The sequence below is a fragment of the Symphodus melops genome (assembly GCF_947650265.1).
Source record: "Symphodus melops genome assembly, chromosome: 20".
Taxonomy (NCBI): domain Eukaryota; kingdom Metazoa; phylum Chordata; class Actinopteri; order Labriformes; family Labridae; genus Symphodus; species Symphodus melops.
In genome coordinates, this window is record NC_136710.1 from 10,404,228 (window position 1) to 10,422,735 (window position 18,508).

Here is an 18,508-nt window from a genome sequence, read left to right on the forward strand (position 1 = left end):
ATCTATGGATGCCCACTCCTACCAAAACAACAACAACAACAACAACAAAAAAACACTTTAGAATACCAAGTAAAATGTTGTGTTTAATAAGTCAAACATTATAGCATAATAAGGCAAATATTAGCAAGTTTATATTTTTAAAAAACCAAGTGAGGTAATGACTTAAATAGTGAGGTACCAAATCAAAAACATTGATGGAAAAAACTAGGAGAGTTTGAAAAGTGCAGCCAATAAGAACGGTGTTCTGTCTAATGGCCGGAAGGGGGCAGTTTAAGATGTTTAAGAAAAAGATGTCCAAATTAGTAGAAGTCTGTGACAAAACGACCCTTCTTCTCAGCTTGAGTTTATTGGCTATAATTTCGAAACAAACTCAGGAGCATGGAAACATAATAAAAAATATACAATGCTAACTAAAAACTAATAATTTCTGAACAAAAGGATTTGGAATATAATAATTTATATTTTTATATAAATCAAATGAAAGGCAATGTTCCTTTTTTTACACTCATGGGCTTCCATGCAGTTTTTACAAAACGTCAAAACAACATTTACAAGGTGTTTGTTGAGCAACATTGACAAACAGATTTGCACTTTGTCATCATCTCCACAGACTGCAGTCAGACACTTTAAAGCCTGTGGTTGACTGCTGAGCTTAGTGTAATTGCAGCTGCTCTACAGGCTTGTTTATCTGGGCTTGTGTGTGTTGTAATACTCAAGTGTAACTGAAAAATATCGATTAGGCAGTCACATGATGTGTAGCCCCCTCTGCTGAGTAGAAACCTTAACGACAGGCTGACTGCTCATCTCAAAAACAATATGAGGCTTCAGTTTATTTTCCTCTTCTTCAGCTGTTTCCTTGTGAGTCTATCGGCAGAGGGTGAACATAGTGTGATGCCTTCATTGACAGCCTCATTGAGGATGCTATTTCTGTCTGTGTGCCAGTGAGTAAAACATCTCACATAACTCTACAAAGACGTCACAGAAAGGGCGTAGCTCGTGGCTCTGTCGCGTTGCTAAGTTGCCTCATCAAAATAAATAGTGTCAAGATTTCCTCTGAAGACAAAGAGAAAACTTTAAATAAATAACATGCCAGTCCCGTGGGAAAATTATTTGTATCGCCATGTTAAACAGGTTTAAAAAGATAAAAATATCCACGAGTTGTACAAACACGCTGTTGCGCTTTTGATGGTGACAGCGAAGGATAGCATATCCGAAAAAACATTGTATTCTTCTATTTTTGATTTATTAACTTTGTCCATCCCCGAGCTACCCGTCCAAGTGCTTTTCCCTTACCAGAGCGCGCTGGAGCGTCAAAGCGCAGCGCTGCGCCAAAACACAAACACATGGGGGGCGTGTGCGTAAACAGCGTAGCAGAAACACACACTCAGGAACGACAAAGAATGAGCTGAAAATAAGTGAGGAAACGGTTGCGAGGCTATGTAAAACTTGTGTGCTCGACAGGTTCTTATTTGTCTTTGACAGGAGATTCCCTACGCATCTGTCCAAGTGTCAAACTAGACACACACAATCACGACTCATGTGTTTTTCAAAATAAAACTATGGCCTGTTCTCACAGTACTCATCGATATACCTAAAAACAATGCATGCCGTATTACGAGTATATATTTTATTATAACGAACTTTAACAGCCACATACCTGAGTCTGTTGTTATCCTACACATACATTAAATTATAGTTATCAACTGTAACCTACATCACCACTTTCAAACGTTTAACCTTTATAAAAGCAAAATGCTTAAATTATATATTTGAAAGGGGGACGTTGGATAAAAAACTGACCTTATCAACCTGACAATAATCGTTTGAATGTTTAATATGCCATACATATTATTTCTTTAACCGAACAAAAGTCTTTTAAAATACTCCAGATTACTCAAATGTAAAAGTATTTGGGAAACCATGGTCTTTCAGGGGTTAAGGTGCTGACCACAAAATTCAACATCCATCCACATCTAGTCTAGAACTGTTTCTCCTCCTTGTTTCCACTCTCCATCTGGCCTACTTTCCAACCTTGATTGTAGCTCAGGATGAATACAAGACATAACATTATGATACGATGTGGTGCATATTGACTAATAAACAGAACCAAACAACAATATTATCTTTGCAATTTGACATCCTAGGGCCTTACCCAGGAAATCCAGCCATGGGTTCAGCATGTTCATGCTAAAGTGATACAATGGGGCATAATCATTTCCAAACTAATAAGTTTAAACACAAGATGTAAATGATCAATTATGATCTCTTTTTCAACTATAGATTTTATGATTTCTGGATCAAATGACAAAAACACAAATTCCAAGCAATTGTTCAAAGTAGACCTATTAGATTTGGAGTTTTTCTGGCAATATTAAAAGAAAGCTATATTTTCAGTAAGCCTATATTGCAATACTTTAACTGGTCTAAACATGGCTGAATACTCAAAAAAGGCCTACACACAGAAATATGTGTGTTTCTTTACCTACTGGCTGCATATATTTATTGGAGATAAATGTATTTTATGTTAGATAGGCTATCCATCTGCTATTTTAGAACATTTTTGATAGAACAGTCGGCCGACAAGCAATCTTCAGTTATGCTAAATGCCACCTGTTTTTTACATTTATTCTGAAGGAAATCCCTCATATTTCCGGTAAGTTTGCAGCTCCCTGTGCGTAACTTGACGTGCCTGTCTTCTACATTGGGAGGGTGAAGCCGCATAAAAGCGTTCTGACAATGCGGGCGTGAGGTGCTCCATGTAGTAGAGAAGCAGGAGGAGGACAGCGGAGGGTTACACCGGCTTCACAACCAGGCTGGCAGTCAGGCCCCGGGGGGCGAAGAAGCAGGGGGATTAAAGAAATTAAAAAAAAACATGTCGAACCGAAAGCACCGGGACAATCAGGAGATCTGCGCCCGCAAGGTCCGCGAGCTGGCCCAGTCTGGAGTAAACAAACACTGCTTCGAGTGCAACCAGCCCGGGGTGACTTACACCGACATCACGGTGGGCAGCTTCGTCTGCACGTCGTGCTCCGGAATGCTGTGAGTGAACCCCCCTTAAAATCCTGCCGCGCCCCCTGGGATTATTTACTGCACATTTTTAGCATCAGTGTGTGAGGACACACACACATAATGGAAGCAGAGGAGTAAAAGTACCAGGCCTGATATTGCACCATGCACCACCCCAGAGCCAGATTTACAGGGGTGTTTCTTGATGTTTCCAGCGTCATGTAGTGCATAAATTAATTTACGCAGTGTCCGCTTCTCTCTTTCTCTCTCTCATGCGTTTCTTCCAACAGCTTCATAAACGACAGACCGCTATAGTTGGTCATTTTCCAGCTCTGAGTTACGGTTCATTTCGTCATGGTGCAGGTTTGACTCTCGCTCTCTCTCTCTCTCTCACTCTCTCTCTCGCTCTCTCGCTCTCTCTCCAGGCTCCTATCTAGTGCGCGTAGTGTGTGCGTGCGTATGCGTGAGTGTGTGCTGTCACATTTTATTCTGCATGTAGTCCCCACACTCCACAGGAAGAGGTTTCAGCATTCTGTTGCGCAGTCTTGCACACCTTCGTCAAGGTGTTCCACTTTGTGTCCCCCCCCAGCATGGACTAAATAGAAGGATCTGGTTTCTGGAAACATGTTGCTCTGTATTTTACACCGGTTCTGCCCTGTTATTCACAGTCACATTTGAAACATTTCCTCTCCCACCTGCTCTGTCCCAGTAGTCCTCTCTCAGAGGGGAGGAATCACTGCACGTCTTGGGATTTTCTTTTTATTTGCCTTTTATTTTTTTGGAACTGTAAATGATGTCTCTCCATCTATCCTGTCTCCCAGGAGAGGCCTGAACCCTCCACACAGAGTCAAGTCAATCTCCATGACAACCTTCTCACAACAGGAGGTGGAATTCCTTCAAAATCATGGCAATGAGGTGAGTGATGTTCATAACATGTAGACAATGCTGCTACATTCATTCACAAAAACAAATCTTAACAATTTGTCTTGTATTATAAACACTTACATTGTGGAGCTTGTTTTATTTGTTTTGGTTTTAGGCGGAGGTTTTAGACACATTAAACTCATAGCATAGCTGCTTCATTTGCAGCAGCTGATGGGGATCTGAATAAAGGAAATCTCTGGCCCGTATACAGAAAATGAAATGTCCCTCATGGCTCACCATTTGAACCAGTCTTTGTGGTAGCGCTATTTTTCAGGCCAGCTCATATGGAGCCAAGAAACAAAAGAAGCAGCCATGTCTGTCCCCACCCAAACCACCATCCACTTCCCCTGTATGTGTGTGTGTGTGCGTATACTTGTTTCCCAAACTGTTTTCAAATAGGGCGGTGACAAATGTCCGTCTTAATGTGTTTCTGTCTGACTAATAGTCAAATCACAAAATATTAGCGAGAACATGTTTACTATCCTTTAATATTCCTTTATTGTAATAGTCATCGAATCACTTGTGAAATGCTAACTTGACAATTATTTATTGTAGAATATCCAGATTTGTCTCAAATCCAGTGTTGCTTAAGATGCATCCAGCTGCTATGAAACCAACATTTTCTTATTTGTATTTATTTTAATAAGGCACATTTTCTCTCTATTGCTTTAAAAAAAAAGTATATCCATGAAACCAAAAGATATTAAAAAATGAAGTTTATGCATAAGACACTTCTTATAACTTCTGTAGAAATGCATTAGAAACATAGTATAAAGATGGAAAAAGACTTCCTACAGAACCTGTTTTGGAAGCTGCTGGCGTGGGCAGCACGCTCTCTGGAGCTTATATCACACAAATGAATTTGTGAAGTGTTTCAAGCTATTAAGATAAGTGCTGTGCATTTTATCAGCTTGCTGTAGGACAGGCTGTGTGTGTCTGTGTGTGAGTTTTTGAGTCAAGTATAATGTGAGCAGAGGCAGAGGTGTGTATGCTCCAGCTTTCTCTGCTCTGATCCTCTGGAAAGTGAACCGGAGAGTCATGAATCATACGCTGTAATATCTGCCGCCACACTCTGACTCCTGAACCAGACATGAATCACTGATGGGAAACATCTGTTTGTGAGATATCCTCTGACACTAAATGTCAAACAAGCAGGAATGTTGGTTTAATGTTATTAAGGAGTTTACACTGACCAATTTTGATGTGATTCATCTAATCTAACAGTATGATTTCAAAGTTTTTTCCTGATCCTTCAATGTGTCTGTTTCTTTAGGTTGGGAGGAGGACTTGGCTGTGTGTGTTTGACCCAAAGACGGACGGCTGCTCCGACATGAAGGACTCTCAGAAGTTCAAAGAGTTCCTTCAGGATAAATATGAAAAGAAAAAGTGGTGAGTTTCAAGGCTATTTGTGCAATATCAAACTTATGTGACTGACTGTGCAGTAAAGCTACAGGCTAAGATGTAGGCTATAAGACAGACTTTTATCAGAACAGTATACTCATGATTACATTTTCAATTTATAAATGAAACGAAATGTTTTGGAAATTTCAAGAAAATGACAAGTTCCTAGAGCTATATTTGGTAACTTCCAATTGCTTGTCCAAACACCTGAAAGAGTCAGTTCATTAAATTATTAGATTGAAAAAACTTACATTTTTTAAATTGATAGTCAGATATTCTGGCGTGTTGCATTCAAACCTAATAATATCAGCATAAGCTGTACATAAGAAGTGCTAATTGGATCATGTTAGCATGCTAACATAATGAACTATGTGACCAAGACTGCTCAATATGTTTCTTTACATTTACATATATTTACATTTAAACATTGTTATTATAGGAATGTGAGTATTTGGCTCATTACTTCTGTAGCCCCATCATAAAGTCAAAAAAATGACACAGCTGAAAGGTGCTAATTCTTGTTTGCAAACGTTAGCTTGTTTACAAGCTAAATTTAGGCATTAAACATTTTACCTGCCAACTCATCGCTGCATCAGAGAGCATTAATACTTGATGTTGAACCCTTTTAGCTGCTCTGCTTGAATGCAATTTACTTTACGAGTTAAACATATTATGAGTGTTTTAGTAGGCTGATGCTAGCTAATAGCACTAGCATGAGTTGTTATTAACAGAGGGCTTAATACGCTTAGTCATGTTTTGGCGTTTTTGTTTAAGGAAATAGTTTTAACGAATAACATTTTGTCCTAAATGACTAGAGACAAATAGTCTGTTGATTTTATGACTCAGTTGTAGACTAATTTTTTAATGTCTGAACTCAATGTAGCATTCAACATCTGATGACGTTTTTTCTAAATGTAGCCATTCACTGTTTAAAATGGAGATGCCCACTCATACAAATTGAAAAAAAACAAGCCATTATTAAGGTTTAGTTTCAGGACCCCTGAAATGTTCTCTGTCAAGATGTTTGGTAGGAGGAATACTGATTACATATCAAGCTTTAATTGTGTTGTTGTGAAGGCTGGTTAGTAACAAATAAATAGCAATAAATAGCCTGTCTCTTTCAGGCATTTTTCAAAATGTAAGAATCGGAGGGATGTCGAAGGTCCTTGGAGCCCCGGGGTCCAGCCTGTCCCCCCTTCACTTGGTCCTTTAGCGAGCCAGGCCCCTACTCATAACATGCCCCCCAACGCCAGGTCTGCAAGGCCCATGGTAAGAGATTTTAAACGGTTGTGCTTAAAGGATAGAGTGCGGGTGTGATAAAGGTAAAGAGGACAGCAGTGAAAGCAAGAGGATGAGAGTTTATAAGAGAAAATGTTTAGGTGTGGTAGAAGAAGAGGAAGCGAGAGCAGACAAGTAATTCAAAGAGTGTCCAAAAAAGAACCGAGAATAAGGTGAAGAGACAACCTGAATTCACGGCCGCACAGAGATAGAGACTAAGAGATCGGGTAGCGAGCAGTCCAGGTATACTTAACATCAGAGCTTCTGCTTATGAATTATTGAGAAACCATGAAAGAGACTCATTTTTTTCTGCCTTTATGTCTCCCTCCACCTCCCATCTGCTTCTTTCTCTCCATCTCTTGTTCCATAGTCTCAGGCCCAGATGCCATCCTGGGATCGAAATCCTGCAATCTCGCCCGCCGACATGCGGACGGATGTGTTCACCGCTCGGCCGTCACGTTCCCAAAGCTTCAGAGACCCCCCTCTGAAAGGTCAGAGGTCAATCTGCATCAGAGGAGTTGATATTTTTGGACTGTATTGATCGATGCATTCACCTTTTTGCTCTCTGCTTCTCTCTGATATAGATCCCACACTGTGTGGGATTGAAAGACAGCGGCCAGGTTCTCTGTCATCGGTGTTGGGTGCTCAAAGCCACACCCCCTCCTTCCCTGCCCTCCCACGGCCCTCAGGTGTGTCCCATTAACCACTCTTTCCTTTTAGACAATAAGAGTGATAGATATATTTTGTTGTGTTTTCAGATTAAGAATACTTACAGGTTCTTTCATTAATCATTTGCATTTTAACCATTCCACAAATATCTAATATGTGGAAATATTTTAGGAATAATACACGTTACAGTAGGAAAAGGAGTATACAGTGCGATAAAAACTTCTGATATAGCCTTCAACTGTTTGTGTTAATACCTCTGCCACCTACTGAGGGATTGTTTTAGTTAAAAACTGTCTGGCGACTGGATCACACCTACAGGTGAAACAATGTCACAATATTGATTCTCTAGCTTAATCTAAACTGCCTGTTGGGCTAATTGTCCATAAAAAAATCACACACCGTATTGGATGACATGGGTCTATACTTCCATAAATTCAAGTACTGTACTTGAAGAACCTAATAGGTTTATGACTTCTGAATTTAGTGGCAAGGAGCAGTTCTCTCATTGCTAATATGCCATCGATATAGGATGGTGTCTGTGTGTATTTTGATGTGGCTTTGCAAGAAATTCTATCTTCTCAAGCAAATTATTGAGGAATAAGATCATAATTACATATTTTCAACCATATCTTGTATGCATGTATGGATACATCTGCTTTTGGCCAAATCAACTGATAATATCGGACAACAAAATTTTCAGGACTATACAGTTTCTGACATCTATGAGCACAGTGCTCCACAGTGCTCCTTTTAAGAAAGCTGATGCAATTACATAGATAAATAATTCGTACTACACTTTTTTCTCATCTCTTCCAAGGGGCTCAAACTGTTCAATTTGTCAGTGCAGGGTGTTTTAATTGTCAAGAAAGTGTACTTTTTTTTCACTGATTCTAACTTGGCTCTCTACTCATCACTGCTGCCCCAAAGTGTCACTTTGAGAAGGACAAAAGAAGGGAACAAATTAGCTTTCAGGCAATTTTCATGACAGTATTTTAAAAACATTTTTTTTACCCTATCATGTTTCATCTTAAATGGCTCCATATCTTCACCCAGTCACACCAAATTCCTTTTTTAATGGCATTTCTTTTCTCTCTTAATGTATCCCTCCTCCTTCTTTCTGTCTCTGTTTTATCTCACTGTCCTCTTTCCCCGACCTCTTAGCCAGTAGCACTTTCAAAAACCACTTCACTTTAGGTAAGACACAGCACCAACAGCTGCATTTGAGTGTGTGCTGAATGGCTGGGATCAATAAGCTCTTCCATGCTGTGTCATTCATAATAAGACACCTAATCTTGGAGCCCTGCTGCTCTTGACTGCGCTAGAAAACCTTTATTTTAAACCATTTGACTGACGACACAGTGCTCTATAATCATAAAGCTCCCTTGCTTGTGTCACTCGCTGATATTTGGGTCCATCATTTTCTTCATCTCCCAGGTTTTCTCACTTCAAAGTCCAAATATAAAGCCTGGGAGGGTCAATGAGACACACACTGTTCCCTGAAAGAAAAAAAGAACCAGCTTCAAGTAATGCTATTTTTAGCTAAGCTGCTGCCCCCATCAGCAGAGAGAGGGCCGCTGATATTTCTCGCCACGTTGGTGTTGAAGCACTTAAAAAGTATGTAGGACGCAGCTGTATTCCCACAATATACATTTACATCCCAAACAAGTACTCCCAAATTCAAGCGTGCTAGCAAAGATAAGCAAATATCTAGCCTTGCAATACTAGCCTGTATAATCATATCCCAAAAATAGCCAGCTTCACGGTCGCATGCTTCATATAGATAATTTTTCACATGAAGTCTGCTCTCTGTCAATGACGCCTTAGTTGAGAAAATGTATTTTAAAAACAACAACAACAACAACATACATTTTCATTTATATCTCCATGCTAACACTATCGGCTAATGCTAGCATGCTTTGTGGCTAATGTTTGCTTGCTAACTGCAGTGATCCTATTTTCTGCCTTGTTACCCTCTAGTAGTTGTGTTTTGTGGTTGGTGCTTAAAAAACTATCCCAGAACTTGTTAACCTGCTGCTTTTCCTTTACTGTTTATGCCGATGCTTAACCCCAACAACTGTTCATGCTAATTATGTAAAGCCAGCCCTGCTTATCACGAGCCCCAGAGCATGGAAATGTTCTAACAGCATGAGATTAATTGCAGTTCTTGATGGAATTTTTCTGAATCAAAGCCTCTAAAACCAATATATTTGTAGTTTAGATTTATCATAAACACCATTAAGATCAATTAATATATGCCAGAATAACGTGTTCATGACATAATCTAGATTTAGCATTTAAGCGCCCTGTTTCTCAAACATGTTCCCCTGGATTTGTTTAGGTCTGTTGAAAAACATTTTCACCTCATGGTTTATTCAGTTGCCGTTTTATAGCTCCCAATTTGACGGCATGATCTTCCTCCACAGATTAAGTTTGATTTAGTCTTGTCATAAAACAAGATTTTTGCACTTTAAGGTGTTAAAAATATTACAGAAGGCTCTAAAGAATTACTTTGCTGTGTATTTTGTCCTCATTTGCTGTTTCCAAAGTCAAGAATTGACTAACCACCCAACAGGAAGGAGAAGTTCTCAAGATTAAAAAAAAAAAAAAAAGTATTTCAACATCAGCCTCTCCTTCACAACCTGGCAAACGTCATGTGGTAATGAATGTCGTGATGCCAAGGAAACCTCTAAACTTGTTGCCAAATGTACGTAATGGGGAGATTGCTGTGATTGTTTTCTCCACGTGAGGTCCACAGTCTGTGCTTGACCTTTGAAACAGCAGCTGAGAAAACAATATCACTTCAGTCCGTTTTAATCTGTTAGTCCCCAGTTCTTGGGCTTTGGATTACATCCCATGATCTTCTTCAGTTGATTGAGTTGATAAAGGTTGCGTGAGATGATCAGGGGCTAGAGAGCAGCTTCTAAATGGTCTTTGACTGGAAGAGAAAGGCTTTCTTCAGTTTTTTTTTTACTTTTCAGTGGTCTTAACCATGAGTTTGTGTTGGACAGTTGTTACAATCAAATGTACATTTAAACATATTCAAGAGGAAAACATGATTTTAATTGTTGTTCACTCCTCCTTTTTGTGGAATGACCTCTTAGATAACATGTTCTTGAGTGTATTGCTTAAATTGATATGCATTCTTTACTGCATGAAGTTATTTACCACTTCATGGTGTGTATAATCAGGCCATATACTGGGCTATAACTCTAAACTAACTGTTGTTAATGGATCAGGTTTGAAAGCTCCAAATATTGAAGGAAGTAAGAAATGCTCTCCTGGACTGTCTTTGTACTGAATCTCTTTCTGGTGTCTTGCCCGCAGGTCGAACAGTATCTGCCTCAGGAGTCACGGGGCCTTTCAGGGCTTTCCCCAAGTCTATCAGCGTTGACTTCGGAGGCCTGAGCCACCCTCAGACACAGTCTCTGCCTCAGTCTCTGTCCCAGCAGCAGCCACAGTCTGGGAGCGTCGGTCAGACGACGACGTCCCAGGTCAGCTGCTCCAACCACCAGGACAGATACGCCGCAGTGTCACATCTGGACAGCGTGTTCTCCGACCCGCCAGTAGGCACAGGTCAGTGGATAGGAGATGCTGTTTTTGTGATAATGCTTCCTTTTACTCTGTACTTACACTCTACTACATTACCAATCGTAAAATAGCTTTTCACTTTTCAGATTAAGAATTTAGACATGAAAACGCTCCTCAATTTTGTTTAATTTACAAGTTAAGGTACATTAAACATGTTTTTGGCCTTTGAACCCTTACAATTAAAATAAAAGTAGGGGATTGAGCTGTGCTAGTCGATCAAAAGGAAATCAAAGTACCATGACCATCAGTTAATAGATTCAGTAATTTTCAAAGAAACTTTTCTTTATTTATATTTGTAAATATTATACAACATAAGCAGTATAAGGAGTGTAAATTAGAAGAAAAAAAATTCAACACTTTACTATTGTGCTCTGGGAAATTGTAAGCAACATTTTTCAAAAGTGTTTACAACTTTTTTTTTTTTTGTACATTTTTACAACGTTATAATCAGCAGATTAGTCCATTATGGCTAATACTGTATATAAGCCTGTGCTTCTGTTTGGACCACATTGTCCTATTCTAGACTTAATGAATCACAAAAAGGAAGAGGAAATACTTCACAATTTGAAAGATCTCTTTACCAGAGCACTTTGTTTTGCAGATTGAGTTATTTTGTGCACATTTTACTGTTTAAACGGAGGTAGAAAATTGATTAAAGTAATGTTTCTCAACTGGTGGGTCAAGACCCAAAAGTGGGTCGCTGAGCAATTTTCAGTGGGTCGCGAATGTGTGCATTGAAAACACATTGTGTCAAAAAGTTTAGTAAGCTCTTCAAAACATGTTTATTTTCACTTCGTGTCTCTGATTGGTTAAAAAAAAAAGAAAAATCTGAAATTTGGGTTTGAATTTCTTCATGAGGTAGTTGGTGGTGGGTCCAGAGGCTAGACCAGTGGATTAAAGAACCTTTTCTTGTAAAAAAGAAAAAAAAAAGGAAAAGGTCACTTAGTTGAATTTGCACTTATCTTAAGACTTGAATACTTCCACAACAAGTTCATGCACAGATATGGTGAGAGTTAAAATGTGCATGTGATGCAGAGTGTCACAGCTCAACAAGGTTACATAACATCCTTACTCCAAATACCAAGGCTTTTAGCTGCTGAATTATGCTCATTGTGTTTGCTCTGGATCATGCTCAGTCTTATTCAAAGGACCTTGTTGATATGCTCTCAAAAACATCAGCTGTACTCGTTTAACAAGTGAGACGCTGGTTTTAACGCTCAGGACTCATGTGAGAAACCCTCGAGCTTTTGACAACAAGCTTTGTTGTTCTTCATCGAAGCCTCCCCGGCTGCTACCGTAATGAGGTTATTGATCCCCCCCCTCTCTCTCTTCATATCAAGTCCAACACATATTTTATTCAGGGGATTTGTTCTCTGATGATTTAAATGCTCGAGATCAACCCATTGAGCTCTTTGTTAGATTTTCTTTTATGCACATTTCTGGCTTATTGAAGCAGCATTTGATCTCTTCATGAAATCTCAGTAAAGCCCCGTGGTTATGTTGAGTTCTGTCTGAAATGTTTGTCCACAGCTCCCCCTGCAGGGCCTCCACAGTACAGCACCCTCTTTGGAAACAGGCTCTCCTCCAGCTCAACTCCTGCCAGGTACAGTAGGAGAGAAATTCAGCTCTGATTATTGTCTATTGTGATTATTTCTTTAAGTACACAACAACTACAAAGGAGTATCAGGGCCACATACAGGGAGAAAAACCCCTTGTTATAGCTATATGGCTTTTAGGAAAAGGATGTATGTGATAATACTTCCTTGTGTAGACTGTAACACAGATTGAATGGGTATTAACTCTGTGTGAAATGACCTGCTTTAAAACAACATTTTGACAAGTTCTCAAAATATCCCCTTGACGTGTTGGGGCTTTACTAGTGCAGATATGAAACTACACATGCTTTTGTCACATCCGCATCACATTTTCTAAGTACGCTGAAAAGATACTGTAAGAATCTGGGGCTTCTCTGAAAGTAAGAACCACACTGACTTAAATGTATGGCTTTAATCTGGTGATTATTTGACTTTAATCATGTATATTCACGACTTCAATCGTACAACAACAACTCCATAAAAAAACAAGGCACAAAGAGAAAAAGGAAGTGATGACAGGAAAGCACACATCAGTAGAACAACATTTTACAATATCTGTTACAAAACAGCTGTAACACAAAAAAGAGATCGACGGCATGAAGTCACTTGTTTTTGTACAATAACAAAAGAAGGGTAGGAAATGTATTATTAAGACAATAAAAACAGGAGACAGGAATAGTCAGTCAATTCAGTCTGGTTTCTTTTTATTTTTAAAATGAGATTAGATTCACATTATCTCTACCATTTCTCGTGGTACATGAGCGTAGACTGGTCACCGAGTGTTTAAACAAAGTGTTTTGTTCCCCTTCAGAGTAACAGAGACGCTCTCCATTGGTCAAACCTCATATAGTTCTTTCTGTCGTGCTGTGTTTCCGTTGGGGAGGTTTGCGATTGTGAGCTTTTATTTTGACATGATGTTTGAAGTTCCTCCTTTAGAAAAAAAAAATAAAAGTTGTTGCTTCATGTGTGTTTTAGATTTCCTATGAAAAGTGCTTTGACATGATTTCTTGCTCTACCTTTACATGTTGAACTTTTGTAATGCATACATTTTTATTTTTCTCTTTGAAAGTCATTTTGATATTCAGCCTGTATTATTTCATTTTTAAGCTCCACTTTAAGCTTTAGCCTTTTTATTGAAAGCGTAACACTAGTTTCTAGTTTGGTTTGGTTGAGGTTATTTAAGATCGGACTGTTTGTGGAGCGTGTTCAAGGCTGTGTTCTGTTTTATTTTCTTTTTTCCCCCAGCTCCCCTGGTGTCGATACAGTCTCCAGCTCCCAAACCTTTGCCAGTAAGTACCGAGCACGACTGCATTGATCCTGCTGCTCAGCTGCTCCGTTTTTACCTGCAGCTCCTTCTCTTTAAAGCTGCATGACTCTTCTTAATTAGGATGCATGTGTGGGGATCAGAGCAGTGTGTCTGAACAGGCAGGAATGCACCAACACTAACTGTGAGTTATCTCCTCTCTCTCTCTCTCTGTCCCTCTCCCTCTCCCTCTCTCTCTCTCTCCCTCTCTCTCTCTCCCTCTCTCTCTCTCCCTCTCTCTCTCCCTCTCCCTGTGTGTCTCAGATTTCCCAAACCCGTTCAGCTCCAACTCGGCGACCTCCCAGCAGCCCCCTGCCCTCTCCCCCAGTAACCCCTTCAGCAACGCTTCAGGAGGTGAGACTCGTGTTTGAGGGGCCTTCAGCCATTAAACATCTACATGGGAAAAAGGTCACAACAAATGGATGGCTCCAGGTCTAAACTAGGATAGCTGTGTAATTCACTTCTAAAATGTGTCAAGAAAACACACAGACATTGAGCATGTGAAGCCTGTAACTTCCTTTTGAAGACCTCCTTAAGTTTAAACTAAAGCTAACGTGTAATATTTACGAGTACTGAAAACTTCTCGTTCTGTTCACGTTCCCCTCAGCTCTCCAGCTGAACTTTAGTGAGTTACAGCTTCAGTATTACTGCAGCACTCCTCCTGCAGCTTCATTTTGAATTATTAAATGATCTCATTTATTGATGTATTCAGTTTCTATGGGACCGCTCCTGTAGCTCATTACTTCTCGTGTCAGCTCCGGGCCTCCATAGAAAAAAACGAAAACTCTTCTCTGTGATTGTCTCGCTAACGGCCTTTTTTTTTTTTTTTTTTTTTTTTTAACATTATAACTGTATCTGATGTAACTGTGTGTGTGTGTGTGTGTGTCTTCTCCAGGTGACTCGTTTGTCACATCGCCCACCTCTGTGTTTCCTCCGTCCGCCTCCTTCCCAGCACCAGCCTCCCAGAATGCATTTCCTCATGAGTCAGCTGGCAACCAGGAAGCCAACGGTAAAGTTCATAAAAGCGATTATTAAAGTGTGTGTAGAAAACTTCTATAACGGAAGTGTGTTAATGAACCAATAATGTGCCTTGAAATAGGTTAACACCTTTTGAATTTTTTTTGAAGTCTTTTAGAAACATTATTAAAATAAGCGGCGTAAACGATAAATATTCAGCTCTAAGCACAGACAGAGTATATGAAAATAAGAATAAGTTCTTATGACTGTTGAAACACCAAATCATCAGGGTCATAGGTGGCTCCCATCAATTTAAATCAAATATTTCTCTTTTAGACGTTCAAAATAAAAAGTGTAATATTTTAACCTCATGATGCTGCTGCTAAATGAAAGTCGTGTGGTCATCAAATCATTAAAAAAAACATCCTCTGTCATCACAATGAATGTCTGCACATATTTGACTTCACATGATGGACAGTAAAAAGCCTGTATAGTGTGCATGCACACTGTAGAGATGGAGCTACCAGTTTGAGTTGTACTGTCATGCTCAGGCTGCACATCAAACACAGAGGAGCTGAGAGGCGCCGGCACGCCTCAAACATTTCATTATTTCAACAGTGACCACTCGCTTCGCCTCAGGAATACTAATTCACACAGAATAGAGCTGCTGCTGCTCGTCTGCACTTTCAGCCTTCAGTCCTCACATCTCTGGAAATGATTTTTCTGTTTTGTGTTTTTCAGGCTTTGCCTCTTTTCCTGCGCCTGACTCTCAGTCCAAAGTCCCTCGACCCATGTCGGTGAACCCGTTCACGGTGCGTTCAATGCCTTGCCAATTATAGTTGTTGTTGTTGCGATAGTGTTTTCAAAGTCCCTTTTTTTAAATTTTTTTTTTTTTTAACAGGAACTACTGAAATGTTAAAGATCATTTTGGGACACTCAGGATTTAATATTTGCAAGGAACTTCCCTTTTACACATTCACCTCCCAGATTTATTCACATCTTAGGAAGGAGGGAGGAGGAGGCAGCCAACATAGCTGTTTGTGGGTAAACAAATGGGCTGAGCTGATTTTGGCTGCCTCTTTAGAAAAAACGAGGTCATTTATCTCTTTGCCAATCTTGTCCTGTACCTTTGTGACTATTGCGTAACCCCCCCCCCCCTCAAATCATCGACCACACCAACCAATAGTGCCATGAAATCACACATCTGTTGTCTAATTGGTAGGGGCATGCGGGGTACATAAATAATTGTGATTTTCATAGCAGGTGGCAGATCTAGCCTTGCTGGAAGAAAGTGCAGCTGGTGCCTTTAGAAGAGAACACATCTTCAGACAGTTTCAGTTTCATAATCAGCTGAAAACGTTAATACCCTGCCAAATATCTTAGAACATTTCCACTACACAAGCTCAACTATTGGAGAAACTATTCAGGCAAATGAGGTGAAAGGTAAAGAGAATGAAGAAGCGAAACAGTGGGGGGTCATCGCCCCGTCCACTCACACAAGATGAATAATCCAGACTACGACCTGCTGCATTCACACACCCTCCTTGTGACTTCATACAAACACTGTACTTGGTGGCTTGAAGGGGAAAAAAAGTCAGGATGAACTAACCTAACTGTTTGTGTTCATACATTGACCCCACCTGGACAAAAGCCAGGACATTTTCAGGAGCGTAGAAAACATCTGATAAGGCCTTATGTGTACTTCAGGAGGGGTGAAAGTAAATTAAGAGAGGGGACTTCTTGTATTTTCGCAGTTTCTTTTTTCCTAAACACTGTAAGAAGTGTATTAAAGTCCATTCTACTTCTTTCTCACTCTGTCTTTCAGGGGAATGTTTACCCGAGCCGAGGAACATCGCGGAATCCTTTCATCTGATCCCTCCCTGGGAAACCGAGGAAGGTGTGAACCTGAGGAGTCGCTGCCATTTCAATGCCTTTGGAGTATTTTCATCCCCTCCTCTCCTCTCGTCTCCCCCTCCTGTCTCTCTCCTCTATCTCTGTCTGTGTTTACGTGTCTGTTAAAGGGCGGGGGGGGGAAAGGTGTGAATGTAATTATGAAATTAATATGTATGCGTGAGCGAGCGTGCTCCCCTTCCTCCTGCTGTCGATATGTCTAAAAGGTGTTTGTGTGCCAGTAGACGCCACCTCAGGGCTCTGTGGGAGTCACGAGGAAAAAGACGCCTCTATGATTTTTGCAGAAACACACACACGTTGCTGCTCCTGCTGCTACTTTAATTTCATCTCCTGCTTAGAAAGTGCATAAAAACCTGTCGCCGGTAAATTCATTTGCGTTTGTCTCAGTTTAGAAAGGAAAAAGAAAGTTGACAGAGTTTTCACAGATGGTTAAAACAGCCTTAAACGCCTCCTGATGCATGAGAATTAGAATTGAGAGACAATTTGAGCTTCTCTCTGTAGTGTGTACGTGGAACATGTTTGCATTCGTCACTGTTTTGTTTATTTCCTCTTTTAAGGAGATGTCTATGTTTTCCACTCCAAGGCTGCATGCGCTTTGAGGGCTAAAAGGAGATGCTACTGAATGTAAAAAGCAATGTTACAATTACTAAAAATGTATATATCTATATAAAAAAACATCATTGCTTCATGTACCGGACCAAAATGTTTCTCGCTTGTTCTTCTGTTTGTTTATTTGATTGACATGGAGGCAAGTTTGTTTTCTTTTTTTTTTTTCTCTTTTTTTTTGCCAACAAAAAAAGAAGACATTCATGTAACCACGTCTTTGTATTGACAAGTATTCATGTTCATAAAATCAATTTGTTGCTTCTTAAGACTCTTGGTGTTGTTTTTTTCGTTGTCTTTTTTTTTTTTTTTTTGCAAATGTGATAAATGTATGTCCACCTAACTGATGTGCAAGCTAAATGTGAACTTTACTCTTCGTGTTCGTTGAGAAAGGCTTCTAAAAAATGCTGTACTGATTAATTTAACCAGCAGGGGGCGCGTGATACTTACTTTCCCCCGACCTCGTGCACAAGGTTACTTACTGATGCATATTACATAACATAGATACTGCATAAGGATATAGTACAAATATAGAAACCTTTTATGGCTTCAGGAGGACTATTTTTAGACCCCTTTGAAAGATTTATAGCAATTTTGGATTCAAAATGAATCCTCCTCTAAAACGTGACTATTGAATGTGTGTCTTAAAGGTATTTTGCAGTTTTATTTATTACAGCTACCATTACCAGACAGATGGATTCACTGCTCAGCCGACCAGACTGATAACAATCACAATATTTAGTAGTAGAAATATTTCTCGTGTTATCAATTACAGCAGTTTACTCTGCGGTTTGTGCGGTATTCTGGATCAATCAATGAACATTCAATTACAACAGGATCTGATGAGTTTATCGTCAATATATAATTAAATATATCATAAATGTTTATTTATGAAATATTTGATGCAGAAAAGGTCTCTGTTGGTGCTTTTGAAGGGGAAATATTCTCATATGAAAATAGGGCAGAGGGGGATTTTCACAATAAATAGAACACGGTGGACCCAAGTGAGAAATCTTACTCCACACACTGGAAGGGATGCGGCTTTCACGGGTTGTGGGAAACCAAAGTACTTATTTAAGTTGCTCCCAAATGAAAGCCTAACATGAAATGAAATTGCTATAAATGTGGACAACTAAATCAGTACAAAGGGCAGATAATATTGATTTATATTTGAAAATAACACATTAGTAAGAAGTTGCGATAGAACATTTAAATGCAATATATTTATCATGTGCATGAACATTTATTTTAACAGAGCAGGAAAAAAATGATT

General features: G+C 39.6%; 1 protein-coding gene across 3 annotated transcripts; it reads left to right on the forward strand.

Moving 5' to 3' along the window:
- Nucleotides 1-2,521: 2,521 nt before the first annotated feature.
- agfg2 (ArfGAP with FG repeats 2) lies at nucleotides 2,522-17,504 on the forward strand. Of its 3 annotated transcripts, XM_079371337.1 has the most exons (15): nucleotides 2,951-3,039; nucleotides 3,297-3,369; nucleotides 3,828-3,921; nucleotides 5,204-5,319; nucleotides 6,456-6,600; nucleotides 6,980-7,100; nucleotides 7,194-7,298; nucleotides 8,440-8,472; nucleotides 10,603-10,851; nucleotides 12,397-12,469; nucleotides 13,707-13,750; nucleotides 14,029-14,118; nucleotides 14,660-14,773; nucleotides 15,463-15,533; nucleotides 16,547-17,504. In XM_079371337.1, exons 3-15 carry the CDS (start codon nucleotides 3,868-3,870, stop codon nucleotides 16,592-16,594), a joined length of 1,263 nt encoding a protein of 420 aa, XP_079227463.1. In that variant the 5' UTR covers nucleotides 2,951-3,039; nucleotides 3,297-3,369; nucleotides 3,828-3,867; the 3' UTR covers nucleotides 16,595-17,504. The 3 variants fall into 3 exon arrangements, with proteins under 3 accessions (XP_079227461.1, XP_079227462.1, XP_079227463.1); XM_079371335.1 differs by lacking the exon at nucleotides 3,297-3,369 and having other exon boundaries at nucleotides 2,522-3,039; XM_079371336.1 differs by lacking the exons at nucleotides 3,297-3,369; nucleotides 8,440-8,472 and having other exon boundaries at nucleotides 2,523-3,039.
- The last annotated feature ends 1,004 nt before the right edge of the window (nucleotides 17,505-18,508 follow it).

Bases quoted from the DNA above. Each gene is read 5' to 3' on its own strand.
- agfg2 (XM_079371335.1), top strand. From the start codon at position 2,873: ATGTCGAACCGAAAGCACCGGGACAATCAGGAGATCTGCGCCCGCAAG. The intron at 12,470-13,706 runs GTACAGTAGGAG...TTTTTCCCCCAG, and splicing joins TCCAGCTCAACTCCTGCCAG to CTCCCCTGGTGTCGATACAG. The intron at 14,119-14,659 runs GTGAGACTCGTG...TGTCTTCTCCAG, and splicing joins CTTCAGCAACGCTTCAGGAG to GTGACTCGTTTGTCACATCG.